Here is a 21,534-nt window from a genome sequence, read left to right as displayed (position 1 = left end):
GCGTAATACTCCATTATATAAATGAACTATATCTTCTTTATCCATTCATCCATTTTAATAGAAGGTAGCAGCAGACTAGATTATGGATTTAACCTAAAGAACTTGATGCTATTTGCTTGGATTATCATAATAAAAATAAGCAGAGAATATCCTATTTAAAATGATAATTTGGCACAGGTTTTGACATCACTTCTTGATTATCAAAATGCAGATCTCATTTGTTCACTCATAATATGATTTCTGTTGTCTTGATTATAATTTCTGATTGTGTGCTGTCTATGAAAGTTCTGTGTAATAAACTTACTTCCCAGTTCTTAGCCTAAACATCTAGTCTGCTTGCATAGATTATTGTCCTTCCTTTCCTAGTCTTTTTTTAAATTATGGTAAAATACACATAAAATTTACAGTGATAAAATAAGATATAAAAATTTACAGTTTTAACTATTTAAGCATATAGTTAAATGATATTCAGTACATTCATAGTGTTACTCAACCATCCATATGTTCCATTTCCAGAATTTTTTCATCAAACCCTGGTCTTTCTTAAATGTGCTTAAACATCATTTAATCTTATGTGGTACATGTTATTTTATATGTATGCATTCTCAATATACTTTGCTAGTTATTCTTAACTAGTATAATTTAGAACAGCTTCCCCCCCTCATTTAATAAGGTGAGGCTTTTATTGATTAACGTCTTAGAGCATGAAGAAAAAAATGGAGATAGTCATTTATTTTTAAGGGTGGTTTTGTTGTGGTAGAAGGTATTTTTAAAAAACCTTCATTATTCTGCCTCTACCTTTACTTACTTTAGAAAAGTACAAACCGCCTACTTCCCATTAATCCTAACAATTTCTGGGAGGCAGTCAGGGCATGGATGGAGAAGAAGCCAAGAAAGGGTATGATAAGCCTGAGCTTTGGAGATTAACAGACCTGTTTTAAGTTCTACCTCTGCTGAGCTGTGGTCCCCGTATTTCACTTCTCTCAGCCTTGTTTACCTTATCAGTAAAATGGGGGTTTGTGAAGATCAACAGAGTTAATGTGTATGAAATGTATAACATAGTACCTGGCACAGTAGTTACTATAGTGCTACTCCCTTTATATATATACATAACTCCCCCACCCCCACCCACGGGTGCTCTGTCTCTCTTACTCTAAAAAAATAAATCTTAAAAAAAATAAGGGGGGGATTGGATGGCACAGTTGGTTAAGTGTCCCATTCTTGGTTTTGGCTCAGGTCATGATCTCAGGGTTGTGAGGTTGAGCCCCCCTGTTGGGCTCCACACTGAGTCTGCTTAAGACTCTTCCTTTCCTTCTCTCTTTGCCCCTTGATGCACGTGCCACCTCTCTCTCTCTCTCCCTCTCTCTCTAATAAATAAATCTTATATATGCATAAAAACTTGAGATATAAACATGAATAGTCATGTACATTGGGAATGGGATGAGTCCAAAATTCTTGTGATAATAGGTTGAAGTGTAGTCCATTCCAACCATAAATGCTTAGGAGCCTCAGATATTTTTATTCAAGAGGTTCATTTACATTTTGAATGTAAGTCACGCTGATAATAAGAATATGTTTTTTTTCCCCCTCCCAGGTATTCCTCTAGTTGGTAACCTAAGAACGAGGCTCCTTGCACTTCACGTCCTTGAGGCTGTGTTACCAGCTTGTGAATCTGGTGTAGAAGATGATCAAATGGCTCAGGTTCCTATTCTTTAAAGCTATTAGAAGATATTTTCACCTCTGTAACATAATTCACCCAAAATCTGAATTGCAGTCTCTCCAGTGGTAAATGTGTCATTTATTCAGTAGCCAAACTTCAGCTTCTGAGATTGCTTTATTATTTCATTTCCAAGCAAGGAGAAAGAAATTAAGCTTATGGGTGTGAGGAGTAGGGATATAGTGAATATTTGGAAGGTCAGAAGGAAAAGAAAATCTGTGGAATTTCTTAGTAGGATTGGGCTCTAGAGAGAGAGAAGTGTGTGAGGTTGTGTGGCCTTACCAGAGGTCCATATAATGAGGAGACATGAGGGTGATGGAACCCACTAGGAAGGGGTTAATGGTCTTCCTAAAAAAGGATGTTTAAGTTACAACCACCCAGAGTAGCTTGGACATTAGTATAATCAAATTTCACATTTGACTTAATATTACAGTTACATGACTTATTTTTTCTAAAATTACTTAAAATCACCTTTTACAAATTATATCATTCTTTTTCCTTCAATAAATAGGTTGTTGAACGCCTCTTTTCCCTTCTCTCAGACTGTATGTGGGAGACACCCATTGCTCAGGCCAAACATGCTATTCAGATAAAGGAAAAAGAACAAGAAATAAAGTCACAGGTAAGTGATTCTTCCAAAAAGGTATTTTTAGACAGCACAAGTAACTGTCCTGTCTTCTGTCTCTGGACTCCTGCTCTGAGGGACTTCGTTCTATCAGTTATTCCATATTCTCTCTGCACCGTCTCCTTCTCCACTGGTTCCGTCTTCTGAGCTTATAAACATTTATCTTTCCTGCCCTCCCCTAAGTCCTTTTTTTACCCATCTTCTCACTTGTCCTTCATTGCTAAGCTTCTCAGAAGAGTAATTATATACATATTTATAAACCACTCCTTAGTTCGCATTATTTCTTCAATTGGATTGTTGATCTTCCATCAGAGCACTGAAATTAAATGACAAAAGTAAGCGCTAATTGCTAAATGTAGCAGTTTTTTGTCCATATCTTACTTGATCTCAGGAAACACTAGCCTTCTGTTGTTTTCAAAATACTGGCTTCTCCTACATCTCCATTCCTCTGCCAATCCTTGGTTTCCTCTAGAGGCATTTCTTCTTTGGTGCCACGTTTTCCTTCCCTCCATCCCAAACTCTGTTGCTTTTAAGAGTTCTAGTCTTACATTTTCCAGTATTTTGGAATATACCTGAAACCATTTTACCTATATGCAGTGCCTTCTAAACTTAAATGCCAATCCAGGTGTCTCCCCATCAAACTTTTTTACTTTTCTCCCATTTTTTAATTGGTGGCACCACCATTCACATAGCATTCCAAACCTGTATTCTTGGGAATTCTGACTCTCCTAATGTCACCCCATCTATGTAGTCAGTAGGCCTCATTGATTTTAATTCCTAAATCATTCTTAAATTCATTTATGTAGCTACTTTAATCTTTCCCTTGGTTTTCATGAGTCCACACTTTGTGTGGTTTTTCTTCTATCTCAGTACAATGGTTTTTTCTCATTTTCTGATATTGGTTCTTCCTCTTCTGTTTAAGTGTTGGAATATTGCAAGGCTTGGTTCCAAGACCTCTTCATTTTTCAACCATCATCCCCGTTCTCTTTCCTTTACCCAACAAAACCTTACCCAGACCCATATACTGTTGCTTCCCAAATTTTTAATTCCATTTCTAACATTTTCCTGGAATTCTAGACTTACATACTCGCCTTCTACTTGCCTTACCACATGTCTAGTAGGCATCTCCTATTTAATAGCATTTTTAGTTATCACATCCTGTTCCTTCCCCAGCTTTACTATCTTCCTCATTAGTGACTTGACTAAAAAGCCTAGGAGTCATCATGGATTCTTCTCTATCACCACTTTCCATCCCCCATTTTCTACATTCATACAATCTCCAAGTCCTGTTGTTTCTTCTGTAAAATAGAACTTGAATTTGCCACCTTCTCAGTTCCTCTGCCATCAGCCCGTTCCAAGCCACTGTCATCTCTGGTGTGGACTATGCAAAAGTCTCCTAAATGGTCTTTCTTTTTTCAGTGTTAATTCCCTGTAGTCCTTTCTCTGAGTGGGATTCAGAGTGATCTTTTAAATTGTAAATCATATCATGTTGGTCCCATGCTTAAAACCCTCCAATGGTTTCTCATCATTTGGGGGATAAAGTCTAGAACTACTTGGTCTCCGCTTTGCTCACTATGCTTAGAACAACTTGCCTTCTTCCTGTTTCTTGAGCACACTGAGTTTCTTACTTCTTTCATGCCAATTTCTACCCAGAAGACTTCCCTTCAGATAGGTTTTTCAGACATCAACTTCTTAGTATTCAGGTTTTAACTTAATTAATGACTTCTTCAGAGTGCCCTTTCCTGATCCTTAATCTAGAGTTAGTTGTCACATACTCTGTTACATCATTTGCTTTAATTTGGACATAGCACATACCTGATTTTTTTTTTTGTTAATGTATTTTCTGTTTCTACCTTCTAAAATAAAATTTCTGGATAGTTCTATCTACATATATATGTTTTTATTATTATTATATATGTTTTTATAAATATATAATATATATATATACTTTATATATTTATATATAAATGTTTATATATACATATATAAAAGTTCTGGGGACACCTGGGTGGCCCAGTGGGTTAAGCCTCTGCCTTCAGCTCAGGTCATGATCTCAGGGTCCTGGGATTGATCCCCACATCGGGCTCTCTGCTTAGCAGGGAGCCTGCTTCTCCCCCTCTCTCTGCCTACTTCTGATCTCTGTCTGTCAAATAAATAAATAAAATTCTTAAAAAAGAAAAAGTTCTGTGAGAGCAGAGACGTTATATATCTCATATACTGTTGAACATTTAGGACCTGGTAGAGTGTCTGGTACATAGTAGATGCTTAATAAATACTCATGAACGAATAATAAATTGAAGTCCTCACTGTTTTTTACCTGAACTCTTGCAGTAATCATCCAGTTGATCTCTCAGCCTTTATCCCGTATACCCCTGGTAAAACAATGTTTATAAAACACTGATCTGATTAGAGGTCCTCTATATAAATTTGTGTAAGCATTCCCTATTGTCTATGTTCAAACTTTAAATGGCATTCAGGGCCTTCCGTGATTTTGTTCCTTTTTCTCTTTCTATCCTCCTTTTCTGCCAGTCTCATCCTCCATACATTCCCTATGCTTGCAATTACTATAAATCACTGAACTCTGTTGTACCTCCATGCCTTGGCACAATGCTGTACATACTGCCCTAAATGCCTTTCTTTTCTTTGATCAGCTGCTGAATGCCTTCTTATTATTTATAACTCAGCTCAGAAGTCATCCTCTTTTGAATACTTTCCTTATCCTTCCTGTGCATGTTTAGACACTTACACCTTTATGTTTCTGCTATACTGGTCATGTAACTTCTGTTATTCTCTCACAAAAGTGGTATTATTTATTTCTCTGGCCCCTAATTGGACTGTAAGCTTTATGCAGAGACCATGCTGTATTTATCATTATGTTCCCATTGCCTGCACAGTACCTGGTACATTAATAAATATCTGTGGACTCAAACTAAGGAGTCTTTGAATGTGTATTAACTGAGATCTGGATTATTCCAAAGTACTGACCAAGGTTCCTTTTTGGTAGAAGCAGGGAGAGTTGGAGGAAGAAGATGAGAATCTTCCTATACAAGAAGTTTTATTTGACCCAGAGAAAGTTCAGTGTTGCCTAGTGGAGAATGGACAGATTTTAACTCACGGCAGTGGAGGTAAAGGGTATGGATTGGCATCAACTGGAGTAACTTCTGGATGCTATCAGTGGAAGGTATGGAGAATTCTAAGTAGTTTTTAACATTTTGTCTTTTGGTCCTTTTTTCCCCAGGTTCTTATAAAATAATGTATCAAAAACTTTTAAAAAATCATATGTAGGGGCACTTGGTTGTCTCAGTCAGTAAAGCATTTGACTCTTGCTCTCAGGGTCATGAGTTCAAGCCCCCTGTTGGGCGTGGAGCCTATTTAAAAAAAAAAAATACACTGTAGTAAATGTTTTATCATTATGTAAGATGTTAACATAAATGGAACTGAATGAACGTATACAAGAACTCAGTTATTTTTGTAACTCTCCTATAAATTCTTCTCAAGTTATTTCAAAAATTTTCTAACTGAACAGAAGAAATTATGATAATCCCTTTTATGAGGAGGTCACAGAGATCATACTCAGCCATGAAAATATAGTAGTCTGTGTGATGTTTCTGCTTAGGAAAGCCCATGAGAGACTCAGTGCCCAAGATTTTTATATGGGTCCTGGTCACATACCCTCTGCCTGATACACACAAATTTTAGATTCCCAGAGGGAAAGGAGGTGTTTATACTAAAAGATATTGTTGTACAATTTTACTGTAAAGAGATTATGGCCAAGAGCCAAGGGGATGGACTGTGCCAAAAAGGAATTAATACAGCAGTTATAGCCAGTTAGCTCCAATTTCGATGGTTCCATCAAAGAACAAGCCCTTTCCTAGGGGCATCCACAAGTGACTCAGACAGTCCAGCCAGAATCTGTGATGTTTTCAGAGTTTGTGGTCCCACAGAGGAGTCCTAAATCTGCAACAGTCCCAGAATTTGAGTTTTGTTCTTTGGGCCAGTACCTTAGAAAGGCCTGCTTGCAATGTTGGTCTCTGGCTGAAATTTGGAACTAGACTGGTAAATAGTTTCCTTCACCAATAGAAAATTTCCCTAACTGATAAGGGTTGCTCATTGTGCGTAGACTGTTTTATACAACAATATCATTTAGCATAAACACCTCCTTTCCCTTTGAGAATCTAAAATTTTTCTAAAGGTTTAAAAACCTCAATTCTATCTTAATCATTTATCTAGTGAGGAGCCTAGAAAAGATCAGTCTCTTCCTGGAAGAACTTCTTTTAATAAAAGGCTTTACTAACATGTGTATATCAAAAGAAAGATGAGATGATAGAGTCAAACTATCAGTCTGTTACTGCAAACTGCAAGTAATCCAAAAAGCTGAACATAAGCCAACACCAGTGTGATGTCCCCAAGAAGAGGGCGAAGGTCCAGTCGATTAAGAGTGGATGGCAAAGTCGTACTCCCTGTGGTATGTCTTCCTCCAACTACAGCTTTCAGCAGGAATCACAAGTTAGAGTAGTGAAATCAGTTTCTGTGTCAGAAATACAGAGCTAGTCAGCTCAAATTTTGATGGTTCCATCAAAGAACAAGCCGTTTCCTAAAGGCATCTGCAAGTGACCCAGACAGTCCAGCCAGAATCTATGATGTTTTCAGAGTTTGTGGCCCCACAGAGGAGTCCTAAATCTGTGACAGTCCCAGAATTTGAGTTTTGTTCTTTGGGCCAGTTCCTGCTTTTGAATTGAGGACAGCTCATGTTGGGTTGAAATAGCCCATGGCAGACAGTATTGCATTTCAGCTTAGAGTCAGGTCCAGGCAATAAAAATCTGTAAATTTGGAATTCTAAAAAGCTAACAAGTTTTTTTTGGCAGCATTGAAGCCTAGAAATTGTCAGACCAAACTGCTGTGTTTCAAGTCCAGGTAACAAGCAAGGCTTTTCTAAAAGGCTCTTCTTGGCCTAGTCAGTCTTCAAGTCCAAATTTAGCCAGTCAGAAATATGCACTTTAGGTTAGAAAAGCATTAGCCTCTGAGAGTCAGACATCATATTTTACTGATGAACTCAATGGCAATTGAAAACTACTTTTTAAAACTCTGAAAATATATCTGTGAATCTCTGGAGATTATCTAATCACTCTTCATATGTTGTCTCCCTTTTTTCTGAGGCTCCATTAAGCAAAAATCATATCAAAAAATCATCAGTTATGGAAACTTATTTTATTTCTGAACTCTTTGCCCTCCCACTCAGAGGAGAAACAATTACAAATTAATTTTTTTTAATTTTTTTTATTTTTATTTTTTTATTTTTTATAAACATATATTTTATCCCCAGGGGTACAGGTCTGTGAATCACCAGCTTTACACACTTCACAGCACTCACCAAAGCACATACCCTCCCCAATGTCCATAATCCCACCCTCTTCTCCCAACCCCCTCCCCCCAGCAACCCTCAGTTTGTTTTGTGAGATTAAGAGTCACTTATGGTTTGTGTCCCTCCCAATTCCATCTTGTTTCATTGATTCTTCTTCTACCCACTTAAGCCCCCATGTTGCATCACCACTTCCTCATATCAAGGAGATCATATGATAGTTGTCTTTCTCTGCTTGACTTATTTCGCTAAGCATGATACGCTCTAGTTCCATCCATGTTGTTGCAAATGGCAAGATTTCATTTCTTTTGATGGCTGCATAGTATTCCATTGTGTATATATACCACATCTTCTTGATCCATTCATCTGTTGATGGACATCTAGGTTCTTTCCATAGTTTGGCTATTGTGGACATTGCTGCTATAAACATTCGGGTACACGTGCCCCTTTGGATCACCACGTTTGTATCTTTAGGGTAAATACCCAGTAGTGCAATTGCTGGGTCATAGGGCAGTTCTATTTTCAACATTTTGAGGAACCTCCATGCTGTTTTCCAGAGTGGCTGCACCAGCTTGCATTCCCACCAACAGTGTAGGAGGGTTCCCCTTTCTCCGCATCCTTGCCAGCATTACAAATTAATTTTTATTCTTTGGCCTATCCAAAGCCCATTTACAGGGGCCCATTATTTTCCCTCCCATAAGAGAGAACATCACAAATTTTACCCTGACTGCCTTTTTTTTTTTTTTTTTCCCCTCACTTTAACAAGGCCAAAAGGAGTCACGGGAGCCAGTGAGCTAACTCTTTTATAGTTGGATCTCTTTTTTGAGTTCTGTAGGTAATTTTATCTCCAGACAGTAATTCACCTGCTGTTTCATAACACATGTAACTCCATAGCCACCAGACTCCCGAGTTTTGTTTTTTCCTACTTCTCTCCCTCTCTCTCTCTTTTCTCCAAATATTGCTATAACTGTATTTTAATGAGTAAGTTCTAATGACTCTTCTTGTTGGCCACCACTGTGTCAAGAGTCCCCAAAATCACCCCTATATTCAAAGATTTGGTGAAAGAACTCCTAGGACTCAGCATATAGTTGTACTTACGACTAAGATTTACTGTAACCATCCACTAAGGACTCAAAGCTGGATAAAAGAGGAAAAGACAAAGGTGGAATCTGGAGGAATCCATGTGCATGCTTTTTATGTTCTCTCCGTCCCATGAGGGCTCACATGGAATATGCTCTTTCCTGGCAACAAAGAACAGCAGCATGTGTGGAGTGTGTTAGGGAAGCCCATTAGAGACTTCACACCTGAGATTTTTACCGGGGGCTCATCATGAATGTGTGCTATGCCTCGCATGTATCAAAATTCCAGACTGCCAGGAGGAAAGCAAGGATTCAGCATAAACCACATTGTTCAAACACTGTATGCCTGATGAGCTACCTTTATCACTTAGGGAAAGTTTTGTATCAGTGTAGGAAACTATTTACCAGTTGAATTCCCAGAGACTATCCAAGAGCCAGTGTTACAAGCAGGACTTTTTAAACGTAGGAGCCTCAGGGCACCTGGGTAGCTCAGTTGGTTAAGCATCTGATTCTTGATTTTGGCTCAGGTCATGATCATAGGGTTGTGAGATCAAGCCCCATGTTGGGTTCCATACTGGGTGTGGAGCCTGCTTAAGATTCTTTCTCTAACTTTCTCTACCTTTCCCTCTGCCCCTCCCCACCCTACTCTCCCTGTCCAAAGAAAAAAAGGAGGGGGCACTTTCAGGCCTGCTATATTAACTCTTCTCTGCACGGAAATATGCATAAAAGAGTAGTTAGAAAATTTGAATGTAAAGAACTGAAGCTTTCCATTAATGATTTTCTGGACTGGACATACCTCTACAGCTTCATAATTGAAATATAAGCTAAAATTATTTAAATAAGTACTCAAAGGTTACTCTAAATGTTCTACAGGTAAAAATTTAATTTCTGCCTAAATTGTTATAAAATGATGAAACTTTGATTTGTATGTTATTTTCACTTAGGCTGGAAATAAATTTACCATATTCCCATAAATGCATCAGTGTTGTTTATGAGCATATTCCCTAGTATTGGTTCATGCAGTTAACAGTATATAAACAGGTTTTTTTGATATTAGTGATCATTACCACTTTCATTTTATTTTAGTTTTACATTGTGAAGGAAAACAGAGGTAATGAAGGCACATGTGTTGGAGTTTCTCGCTGGCCAGTACATGACTTTAACCACCGTACTACCTCGGATATGTGGCTCTACCGGGCCTACAGTGGTAACCTTTATCACAATGGAGAACAGACTCTGACATTATCCAGCTTTACTCAAGGAGATTTCATTACTTGTGTGCTGGACATGGAAGCCAGGACCATTTCCTTTGGGAAAAATGGAGAGGTACTGAAACTCATTCACAAGCTATATATGTTTTCTTGTTTTTATTTATACTCAACTCAGTTATTTAAGTGCTGGTTACCCAGGTTATAAATTACCCACTCTTCTCTGCTTTTACTCTATTACCTTTTGGTTCTTTCACCAAACAACAGAAAGATGATAAAATTCTAGTTAAGATTTTTGAAGCAGATGAACAAATCAGGATCATTTTGTTACTTGTGGGATTTTCTTGGTTAGCAGTGTTATTTGAGATTTGTTCTTATAAATTGTGTTGTGTCTCATAAAAGCTTTGAATCTTAATGTGATTGGATGTTGTACATTAAAAAAAAAATTCTTATTTCTTTTTATCATTTCTGCTACTCTATAGGAACCCAAATTAGCTTTTGAAGATGTGGATGCAGCAGAGTTGTACCCATGTGTAATGTTCTATAGTAGCAACCCAGGGGAAAAGGTAATAAAATCTCATACCTTTATACTTAAGTGTAAATAATATTTGTTTTTTTTTTTTTATTAGTAATTGTTAGGATCTGATAGAGTTTATAAATAGAATAAGCTGTTTCTGCTACCTGCTATTTCTACAAATTACCTGCTCAGGTAATTTGCTTTCCTGGAAAGATAGGTTACTTTTAGAAAGTACCTTTATTTTTCATTAAGGCACTGTTGGATATCTGGCAGGAAACAGTTTAGGCATAATATGGTTCACTGGTAGTTGTGCATATAGGAGATCTAGAAATCATCTTGAATGTAATCAGATACCATTAGCTGAATAATAGGAGTTCTAGTTGTGATGGGGAACCTGAGGTTCATTCAGCTGAGGGGGTCCTTATACCTTATAGATGGTGTAAATTTGAACCCTAAACCTTCAGGAGGACAGTATTAAAGAGATACCCTCTCACTAAAAACTTTTTTGTTCTCCTCTTCTAACACCCAGGCAGAGACTGATTTCTCTGTGGTCTCCCACAGAGAAATGTGCTGATGGGTGGATTTGTTTTCTACTGTCCTTTCATTTGAGGATGTAGTATAGCCTAGCTCTCATCTCCAGAATTTCTAGTTATTTTGTAGTAGAAAGTTTTCACACTGTCATATTTCTATAATGAAAGTGCTGGACTTGATCAGTCCTAACCATGACCAAAGTCACCTTTTATTGTATGGTTTTAAATATGTTTTAAGAATTGCCAAGAAAGGGGACCTGAGTGGCTCAGTGGGTTAAAGCTCCTTCTGCTCAGGTCATGATCTCAGTGTCCTGGAATCGAGCCCTGCATCGGGCTCTCTGCTCAGCAGGGACCCTGTTTCCCCCTCCCTCTCTCTCTGCCTGCCTCTCTGCCTACTTGTGATCTCTGTCTGTCCAATAAATAGATAAAGTCTTTAAAAAAAAATTGCCAAGAAAAAAACAGTTGCCAAGATGGTATAATTTTAAGCTAGCCATTCGTGAGAAAGGGAAACTGCCTCTTGAGCAAGTAATAAACAAAACTGGAGATGAAATGAATAGACAACCCAGTAGCTGCAGTCGTCCCTTTCTCCAGTGACATTCTCGCAGCCCAGAGTAGGCTCTGCCATGTTCTACTCAAAGTGATGGCCTGTTGCTCCCCAACATCTCTGAACCTTAAAGGAGTTAATTCAGCCTTGGACTATATATCAATCAATTTATTCTGCCCAGAAGCCTTTTCTGATAAGTTTCACAGTCTCTGGTAAAAACAGTATTAATGGTAATTAACATCTTTTTGAACACTTTACCTGTGTACCTGGCACTGTAGTAATAAGCACTTTATGTACATAGTCTCATTTAATCTTTAAAATAATCATAAAAGACAGATATTGCGATTTTTTTTCAGATGAAAGAGCTGAGGTTTAGTGAGATTAAATAATTTCCCAAGATTATGCAGAGTTAAGATTTGAACCAGAGTCTTGCTCTTTTTTCAACCACAGGGTCTTATTTGAAATGTGTAGATTGGAAATATCCCAATTATCTAGACTTATTCTTTTATCTTCATGCCCATTGAGCAGTATAAGATGGGCTCAGGACTTGCCTTAAGGCTGAGAGTGAATAGGCTTTTATGGCGGGGGGCAGTAAATGGAATCAGTCTCATAGAGCTTGGTCTAAACCCATATTCTGGGTGGCCACGATAGCTCTGATATAGGCTATAGGAGGAAGTTTAAATGACAGAGTATCTTGTTTGAGAGAACCATGCTAACTTAATAAATTTCTAATATTTGCTCACTCCGTATCAGCGGCCAGTGGTATAATAAACATGTATTAGACCAAACGTGAGTTCAAATGGGATTGCGTGTGCTAGAATTTATAGTGACTTATAGTTTAGGAGAACTATTAATATCAAACATTTGCTGGTATTTTTCCTTCTAGGTGAAAATTTGTGATATGCAAATGCGTGGCACACCACGAGACTTACTTCCAGGAGACCCTATTTGTAGTCCAGTAGCAGCAGTGCTGGCGGAGGCCACTATTCAGCTTATCCGTATCCTTCACCGAACAGACCGTTGGACTTACTGCATTAACAAAAAAATGATGGAAAGGCTGCATAAAATTAAGATATGTATTAAAGAGTCAGGTCAGAAGCTAAAGAAAAGCCGCTCGGTGCAAAGCCGAGAGGAAAATGAAATGAGAGAGGAGAAGGAGAGCAAAGAGGAAGAGAAAGGTAAACATAATAGACATGGCCTTGCTGACCTCTCAGAGCCGCAGCTGAGGACCCTTTGCATAGAGGTGTGGCCTGTGCTGGCAGTGATAGGAGGAGTTGATGCTGGTCTTAGAGTTGGAGGTCGGTGTGTTCACAAGCAAACTGGGCGCCATGCCACGCTGCTGGGAGTGGTCAAAGAGGGCAGCACGTCTGCCAAGGTCCAATGGGATGAAGCAGAAATTACCATCAGGTATGATCTGTTGAGTTACACTTTTAGCAAACAAGTATTTAATGGTGAAATGGGCCATTGCCTATGGACAGTGAGTAACTATGTATTTTAGGTGAGCTGCCAATTATTCAAATATTTTTTTTCACAAAGCTGGGTATGAGTACTGTGATTTCATAAAAGAATATATCTCAAACCCATGTTACCTGGAATATTAGTGGTTTATAAGATACATGGGTTTTGTTTTGTAAAGAAATGGTAAGCTCACTAATTTAGGTTTAACTGGGATCTGTCTTTCTATTTTTCATTTGGCTGCTTGCATTTTGATCATTTCCATTACACACTGGGATAGAAAAAAAGCCAGCCAGCAGATATGTCAATTATATTTTGTGTAGGTGGGCTTTGAATGTAGGCAGGAACATTTGAGTGACTAAAATTAAGTTTGGATTAGCTGTGATATTAAGTACGCTTGCTTTTTTTTTTTTTAAAGCACATATTCCTGTCCCCTCAGGGTACAATATTTTGGGTAGATAGGGAAATTCCATTTATTTGACGCACTGTATACTTAAAAGCATTTAGATGTGTTTGCAATCACATAGGATTTGTGTGAAGTAGAAACTTCATTTTTCAAAAGAAATATGTCAAGTTTCTTCATTAATAAGGGGACTCACTTATCTAATGAATTCTACATAATTGCATCATTTGAAAATAATGATTTATTAATAATAATATGTGACTATTCATTATACTACCTAAAGTGATTGTTCTATAGTTTTAATATGACATGGGACAATATCTAAAACAGTGGTTCTCAAGTATTAGTTGCAGGGAGTACTTTTTTAGAATCTAACAATAGCTGTAGATTCTCTCAGCTGAAAACTAACACATACATAAGGTTTATACACAGTTTCACCCTATACTTATATTCGCCTACTCTACCAAGGTAAGAAATCAGTGAAAACTTTACAATGTTACATGAGTATCTACCTTTTCTTTTATTCTTCACCTTGTTTCAGAAAGAATTTATTATGTCTTAAGAAAGTGCAAATACAGTAAAGCAAAATAAATAAAGCAAATAAGGAAATGAGGAAAAGGGAAAATAAGATTAAGATGGTTAAGCTAGAAGCAAGATTTAGGTTAATATGACAAATTTATGCCACCAGATGTTAGGTATTTGCCCGAGTTCTTACATTTTGTGTATTTGTACCATTTTTTTAAACTTCAGTAAATTCTTGGCAAGTATCAGGAAATACGTGATCATATTTTTGCTTAAGCTACAAATTGGGAGCTTTAATTGAAGACTACAAGGTAATTTAAAAAATGAAAACAAAGTCTTAGAACCTCGTGAATAGACTATAGGCATTACATAATAGGCAAAATCTGTATATAGACTTTTCAAATAGCTTGTATCAGGAATAGGCAAACTACATCTGGCCCACCTCTTGTTTTTGTAAATAATGTTACACAGCCACACCCATTCATTTAGGTATTCATTGGCTGCTTTCACACCCTGATGGCAGGGCTGAAAAGTTGCCTTGAAGACTGTGTGGCCTGCAAGGTCTAAAATATTTACTGTTTGACTCTTTTTAGAAATTCTGCTAATTTCTACATTATAGTATACTGAATATTATGATTTGAAAATACATGCACATCTCATTGCTTTTGCATTTATCATCACATCTCCCTATTTTTCCATGAAAGACTCATTTTTTTTCTCTGTAATGATTTTTCTAGTTTGTGTAAATTATTCTTTGTACTGTGTACATGATGCATCTTATTTTGTTTACATTATTTCCTGTACCTTCCTCCTGTCTATCCCTCACTTGCTTCTTCCTGTGTCATTCTGATCTTTATTAAAGCTTCCCAACTTTTTGGTCGCCTAGTGATACTCCATTGTATAATCTGGAACCCTGTGAACCACTGCCTTTTGATGTGGCGCGATTCCGAGGCCTGACGGCTTCTGTGTTGCTGGACCTCACATATCTGACTGGTATTCATGAAGACACGGGCAAACAGAGCACCAAGCGACATGAAAAGAAACACCGACATGAGTCTGAGGAGAAAGGGGATGTTGAGCAGAAAACCGAGAGTGAATCTGCTTTAGATATGCGAGCCGGCTTAACATCTGATGATGTCAAAAGTCACGGTACCACAGCCTCCAAATCAGACAACGAAATAGCTTCATTTTCTTTAGATCCAACACTGCCAAATGTGGAGCCCCAACATCAGATAACAGAAGGAAAAAGGAAAAATCACGAACACATATCCAAAAACCATGACATAGCCCAGTCAGAAATCCGAGCAGTCCAGCTGTCCTATCTCTACCTCGGTGCTATGAAATCACTTAGTGCTCTTCTTGGCTGTAGTAAATATGCTGAGCTGTTGCTGATACCAAAAGTTCTGGCTGAAAATGGTCATAACTCAGACTGTGCAAGCTCTCCAGTTGTTCATGAAGATGTGGAGATGCGCGCAGCCTTGCAGTTCTTGATGCGACACATGGTGAAGCGAGCAGTCATGCGGTCGCCCATCAAGAGAGCGTTGGGATTAGCTGATCTGGAGCGAGCTCAAGCCATGATCTATAAATTAGTGGTCCATGGGCTCTTGGAAGACCAGTTTGGGGGCAAAATTAAACAAGGTATGTTGTCTGGTTTTTTTTTTCCCTTTTGTGTTGTTGAAATTGTTTACAATGTCAGATATGATACATTCCATCAGTGATTTATAAAAAACTTTTTGGCCAAAGCAGTTTTCACATTGTTTTTCTTTTGCAAGGTAAACAGTTCTTTTTTGTATCCTTTATATTAATGATTATCTGTCTACTTGTAATTTTCTATCTTAAACCTACACAATCACAGAATTTAATTATGATTATTACATTTTGTAAAACTTAAGCCACAAAAGGTACACAAATATTTATTGATCTGATTTGAAATATATACTATTCTGATAACTTTCCCAGAAACATTTTGAGGTACTACTTTTATAGATTCTGTATTGTAGGGAAAAAACCCCTTATTTCATCTTTCATCTTCACCTTTGGGGAGAATATGAATTCTGAGATAAAAATTAGATATATTCAGTAAATGTTTATTGAGTGTCTGTCTATATGTGCCAGGTACTTTTCTTGGTTCTGGGGAGCCAGCACCAAAGTCCCATGCCTTCATGAAACTTAAGTTCTTTTTTTCTTTCTTCCCTTCCTCTTCCTCCTTCCTTCCCTTTTCCCTTACTCCTTTTCTTCCTTTCATTGCTTAGACAGTAAATAGGCAGAGAAAAGCACATGTTGTATATGAATAGGCATATTAAGATCATGATTATGAAGGTATGTGGCCATTTGGCAACCCTAATAGAATTAGTTATCTTTGTGGCAACTGCTATCTTCTTTTCTTTTTTTTTTTTAAGACCTTATTTTAGAGAGAGAAAGAACAAGTGGAGGGGGAGCCAGAAGGCAGAAGGAGAGGGGAAGCAGACTCCCTGCTGAGCACAGAGCGAGTGGCAAGGCTTGATCTCATGACCCCAAGATCATAACCCTGAGCCTAAATCAAGAGTTAGGCACTTAAATGACTGAGCCACCCAGGTGCCCCACTGCTATCTTGATATTAGGTTTACTTGTAAGCTCCCTTTCAGATAAGAAAAAAAAAATTATACTTTGTAAGCTCTTAGATGTTTTAACTAATTTTTTAAGCTCCTGTTTAGAGCATGAGGTTTCTGTCTAGATTTGTATTATATTTACATGTATTATATGTATTTATATGTCTTCATCTTTGCATGTTTGAAGACTAAAGATAGGCATCAAAATCAGAGTGCTAAGGAAACACAGTTTTAGTGATTAGATATCATTAGAGAAGCTCTAGTCAAATCTTATAGCAAAAGTGAGACTGTTTTTTGTTTTTAAGAGAAACTTCTCTAAAAAGTGAGTAATTGCTTATTACCTTATTATTTGTTCATAACGATGGGTACAGTAGTGTATACAAGGATGTATATATGTATATATGCAAGAATATTAAAAACATATTTCATGGGGCGCCTGGATGGCTCAGTGGGTTAAGCCACTGCCTTCGGCTCAGGTCATGATCTCGGGGTCCTGGGATCGAGTCTCACATTGGGCTCTCTGCTCGGCAGAGGCCTGCTTCCTCCTCTCTCTCTCTCTCTGCCTGCCTCTCTACCTACTTGTGATCTTTCTCTGTCAAATAAATAAATTCTTTAAAAAATATATATATTTCATAGAAAATAGTACTTACAAAATATATTTAGAAACTTATCAAATTAAATCTTAAAGTTTTCCATTCACATGTCACTTGTGAAGAAACAAATCCTTAATACTTTTTAAATATTTATTTTGGTTTACAGAGATTGATCAACAAGCTGAAGAAAGTGACCAAGCCCAGCAGGCACAGACCCCAGTTACCACTAGCCCATCAGCCTCGAGCACAACTTCCTTTATGAGCAGCTCACTGGAGGACACCACGACTGCCACCACTCCAGTCACTGACACAGAGACAGTACCTGCATCTGAATCCCCTGGAGTGATGCCACTTAGTCTTCTCAGGTAGGGAAGCTGACTTTAACATCTGTCATATTGATGCCTGTGATTCTGATCACACAATCATTCTCTTATAAAGAACGTGCCTAAATAAAAGCATTCTAGAGCTAGAAGGAACCTAAGAGTTCCAAGAGTCAAACCCATTTTGCTGAAGTTGGGAATGTCCCTCAGAAGTTTAATAACTTGTCCAAAGTCTGACAGCTAGTTTTGGGGTGGTCCCAGATCTATCACTTGTGCTGCTGATAATCAGATGCTCTAGTAGTGTATCTCCTTATAATAATCTTTTTTTTTCACCTAGGCTTTTGGATATTTTTTTCCTCTAAAAGTAAATGCTTGTATTGAATATTAGAGCCTCAAGATAGAGCTCACTTCCGTGGAAATAATTTTCTCAGGTTACTTCCCTTTTAAGAACTATTTATTAATTATACTTTTATTTTTAAGATCAAACAAATCTATTCAAATGAAAGAGCAGGTCTTAGAATATTACTTTAGCCAACCCTATTTTAGTAGATTTGTAAATTTCAAATAATGTTTAAATTTCTGTTTGCTTCAGTTTGCCAGGTATATACATGAAATGAAAAATTTTTAGGGAAAATCATTAGGAAGGGCCTATTTTGTGAGTTCCCTTAACTAGGTCTTAAGTGAAATAAAGGGCAGTAGAATGGTTAGTATCTTTCTCTTCTTTTTTGACCCTCTTCCCTTAATTGACAGGTTATCATTATTCCTAGTGTGAGACTGACATCTCAGAGAGTAGAAGAGAGAGGGGCTGTTAATCATAATGCTTCTTCATTTTTGGTGTTTGCAAGAGCCACCTGGGAAGCTTTTTAAAGCTCTGGCTGTATCTCCCTGTAGTCTCTTTTGGTAGGTCTGGTGGGGTACACAGTTTGTATTTGAGTTAAGGGTCCCCAGTGATCTTCAGCTCCCACACAGAGTTACTGGTCTGCTGTTAGGCGTGCACACTCATCCTGGCAGTTACCATTGCCCAGTCCTCTCACATGTTAGCTCTCTCACTAGAGTAACAGTTCCAGGAGATACTTCTGTTCAAGAAAGAAGGAAGAGAGGAATAATAGGATATTTTAATATGGTTTTTAATCTTTGTTGTCTTCCAAGCTGTGCTGTGCAAGCGTGGGATTCACTGGTAAAATAACATTCCCTGGCTCTCACAGACATTGACAGACCTTGTGACTCCTCCTTTGTTCTCAGTCTTTGTTTGCCTGCTGTTGGCTGGGACAGCATTGGAGCTGCAGTTGCGTTTGCTTGGCTAACCATCATTTAACACTAGAAAAATCGGGGAGCAACTGACCCATCTATGAATATCATTGTATCAGTTATTTGACTGACTAGACAATGCTTTTTTGATGCTTAAAACGTTGTTATTAGTTTTGTTGGACAAATCTTAAGAGTAGACAGCTGGTGAGGATCTCGCTGAAACTTATTCTTTAGCCAGTGTCTGCCTTCTCAGGCTGACAGGGACTGTCTCTCTTCTGCCTTTCCCCTCTAAACAGCTGGCATACCGTTCATATGCTGTTTTTCAGTTGTGCAAGGGGGCCTGGACAGTTACCTTTTCTTTCCATAACTTACTATTGACTGTTAACTTTATTCATCTGAATGATTTCATGGCTAGCTAGTTATTTATTTTAAATTTATAATATGAAATTATATTTTATATAAATTTAAATTTGAATTTATATTTTATATTTATATAAATTTATATTTGATAGCTAACTGTAAGTTAGCTATTTTTAAAAGTCTTTATTCTCTGACTACTGTATGTCTACCAAAATACCACTGTCATCTTGGTATTATAGTGGAAGGAAAGCATGAAGGCAGGGATTTTTTAAAATCTATTTTGCTAACTGCTCAATTTCCCCCACTTGCTTTGTTTTGCTAAACAAATAATACGGTATTATTACTTTTATAGTAAGAGGTGTCCTATTAGATAATGATAATTAAAATTGTTGGGAGTCTTTCTTCCCTCTCCATTAAACTGTAGCTAACTTATATAGTTTTCCAGGTTGAATATTCTTCTGTAAGAGGACTGTGATATATTATATTAATTTCTAATTGGATTTTTATGCTAACCTTTGTTGTTTTCTTAAAGGCAAATGTTCTCTAGTTACCCAACTACCACTGTACTTCCCACACGTCGTGCACAGACTCCTCCAATATCATCGTTACCAACTTCTCCTTCTGACGAAGTAGGAAGGAGGCAAAGCTTAACTTCTCCTGATTCCCAGTCAGCAAGGCCAGCTAACCGCACAGGTGTGTGTGCTGTCATGCACTTTGATACTCAAACCTCTTGGCATTCCTGATATTGGGACTTAAAAACTTGGGCATTGTGTTTTTTTCTCATTGAAGGTAGAACAGTGATTTTAATTAAGGGGGCAATCTGTCCTATCAAGCTGAACTGTCTTTTTTATTTTGAAGCTGTAGATTAAATTATGTCTACTTGGGAGAGAAATGGTGTACTCTACATAAGTCATATCAGACCCTTCTTATTTTCTAACATAGGCATTTTTAGTGCTGTGAATTTCCCTTGAGCATTGCTTTTGCTTCAACTCACACACATTGAGATGATGTGTTTTCATTTTCATTCAGTTAAAGTACTATCTATTTACCATGGATATCTTTTTTGAGAAATTGGATCATTTGGAAGTATGTTATTTTGTTTACAAATATTTAGGAATTTTCCAAATGTCTCTCTCTCACTGATTTCTAATTTAATGTCATTGTTATCAGAGAACATGTCTTATATAATTTGAATTCTGTTAAATTTGTTAAGACTTGCGTTGTGGCCCAGAATATGGTCTGTTTTGATAAATATTCAGTGTGCTCTTGGAAAAAACGTGTATTATGCTATTGTTGAATGGAGTGTTCTGTGAATTGTTGGTTACGTCAAGGTAGTTGATTGTTATGTTTAAGTCTACTTATTCTATCAGTTATTGATAGAGTAGAGTTGAAATCTCTGACTGTAATTGCGGATTTGTTTATTTCCTCTTTCATTTATTATTTTTTGTTTCATGTATTTTAAAATTCTCTTTAGGTCCATAAATATCTAGGATTCTTAGGTCTTCTTACTGAATTGACCTCTTTATCATTATGAAATGACTATCTTTACCCTGGTAATATCCTTTGCCCTTAAATCTACTTTTTCTAGTGTAAATATAGCCTCCTCCTCCTTCTTTTTCCTTTTTTAAATTAGGATCATATCTCTTCTCCTATATCTTACCTTTTTTTTTAATGTTAAATGGTTTCTTAAAGGCAGCTTATTGTTGGGCCTTGCTTTTTTGGGGTGGAAGGGTTCTTGCTTTTTTAATCCAACCTGATATTCTCTGCCTTTTAATTTATGTGTTTAGACCATTTACATTGAATGTGTTAATTGTATGGTTGTGTTTAAATTTATCATCTTTCTGTTCATGTCATCTTTTCTTTGTTCTTTTTTTCCTCTGTTTCTACCTTCTTTGGATTAAATCAGTATTTTTTATTATTTCATCTCCTTTGTTGGCTTATTAGCTATGCTTTGTATTTTTAGAGATTACCTTGAGGTATGTATTATATATCTTTAATTATCATAGGCTATCTTTAAGTAATGTTATACCACTTCATGTATATTAAAAAATGTAACAATGGTACATTTTATTTTATTTATATTTTATCTTATTTATTTCCCCCTTTGAACTTTTCTTATTCATTTAACTTATATATATGTTATAATGCCCTGTAATACATTGTTACTATTTTTTAAAGATCTATTTATTTATTTGGGTTAGTGGGAAGAGAAGGAGAGGGGGAGAGAGACTCTCAAGAAAGATTCCCCACTGAGCACAGTCTGATGTAGGGCTAGATCTCATGACCCTGAAATCATGACTTGAGCTGAAATCTAGAATTGGGCACTTAACCAGCTGAGCTATCCAGGCATCCCTACATTGTTATTATTTTTGCTGTAAACAAAAGAGATTTGAAAACTAAAGTGTGTATTTTATATTTACCCACATAGTTACCAGCTCTGAGATACTTTATTCCTTTATGTAGATC

The 21,534-nt window shown here is 37.1% G+C and overlaps 1 protein-coding gene across 9 annotated transcripts in view; it reads left to right on the top strand.

The window, feature by feature from the left end:
• HERC1 (HECT and RLD domain containing E3 ubiquitin protein ligase family member 1) overlaps positions 1 to 21,534 on the top strand; it is a 186,960-nt gene that overhangs the window by 112,742 nt on the left and 52,684 nt on the right. For 6 of the 9 annotated variants that reach the window (XM_013059547.2, XM_013059545.2, XM_013059543.2 and 3 more), the window contains 9 exons: positions 1,595 to 1,701; positions 2,229 to 2,339; positions 5,347 to 5,523; positions 9,867 to 10,106; positions 10,471 to 10,554; positions 12,466 to 12,986; positions 14,822 to 15,597; positions 17,307 to 17,505; positions 19,601 to 19,761. In XM_013059547.2, coding sequence (XP_012915001.1) covers positions 1,595 to 1,701; positions 2,229 to 2,339; positions 5,347 to 5,523; positions 9,867 to 10,106; positions 10,471 to 10,554; positions 12,466 to 12,986; positions 14,822 to 15,597; positions 17,307 to 17,505; positions 19,601 to 19,761 — 2,376 coding nt within the window. The remainder of the gene's footprint in view (positions 1 to 1,594; positions 1,702 to 2,228; positions 2,340 to 5,346; positions 5,524 to 9,866; positions 10,107 to 10,470; positions 10,555 to 12,465; positions 12,987 to 14,821; positions 15,598 to 17,306; positions 17,506 to 19,600; positions 19,762 to 21,534) is intronic. The other 3 variants (XM_045067489.1, XM_013059542.2, XM_013059544.2) reach the window with 3 other exon arrangements.

The sequence above is a fragment of the Mustela putorius genome, unplaced genomic scaffold (genome assembly GCF_011764305.1).
Source record: "Mustela putorius furo isolate JIRA1106 unplaced genomic scaffold, ASM1176430v1.1 tig00003896_pilon_pilon_pilon, whole genome shotgun sequence".
Classification (NCBI taxonomy): domain Eukaryota; kingdom Metazoa; phylum Chordata; class Mammalia; order Carnivora; family Mustelidae; genus Mustela; species Mustela putorius.
Note: the sequence above shows the minus strand (reverse complement) of the source record. Positions and strands in the feature narration are given on the sequence as shown.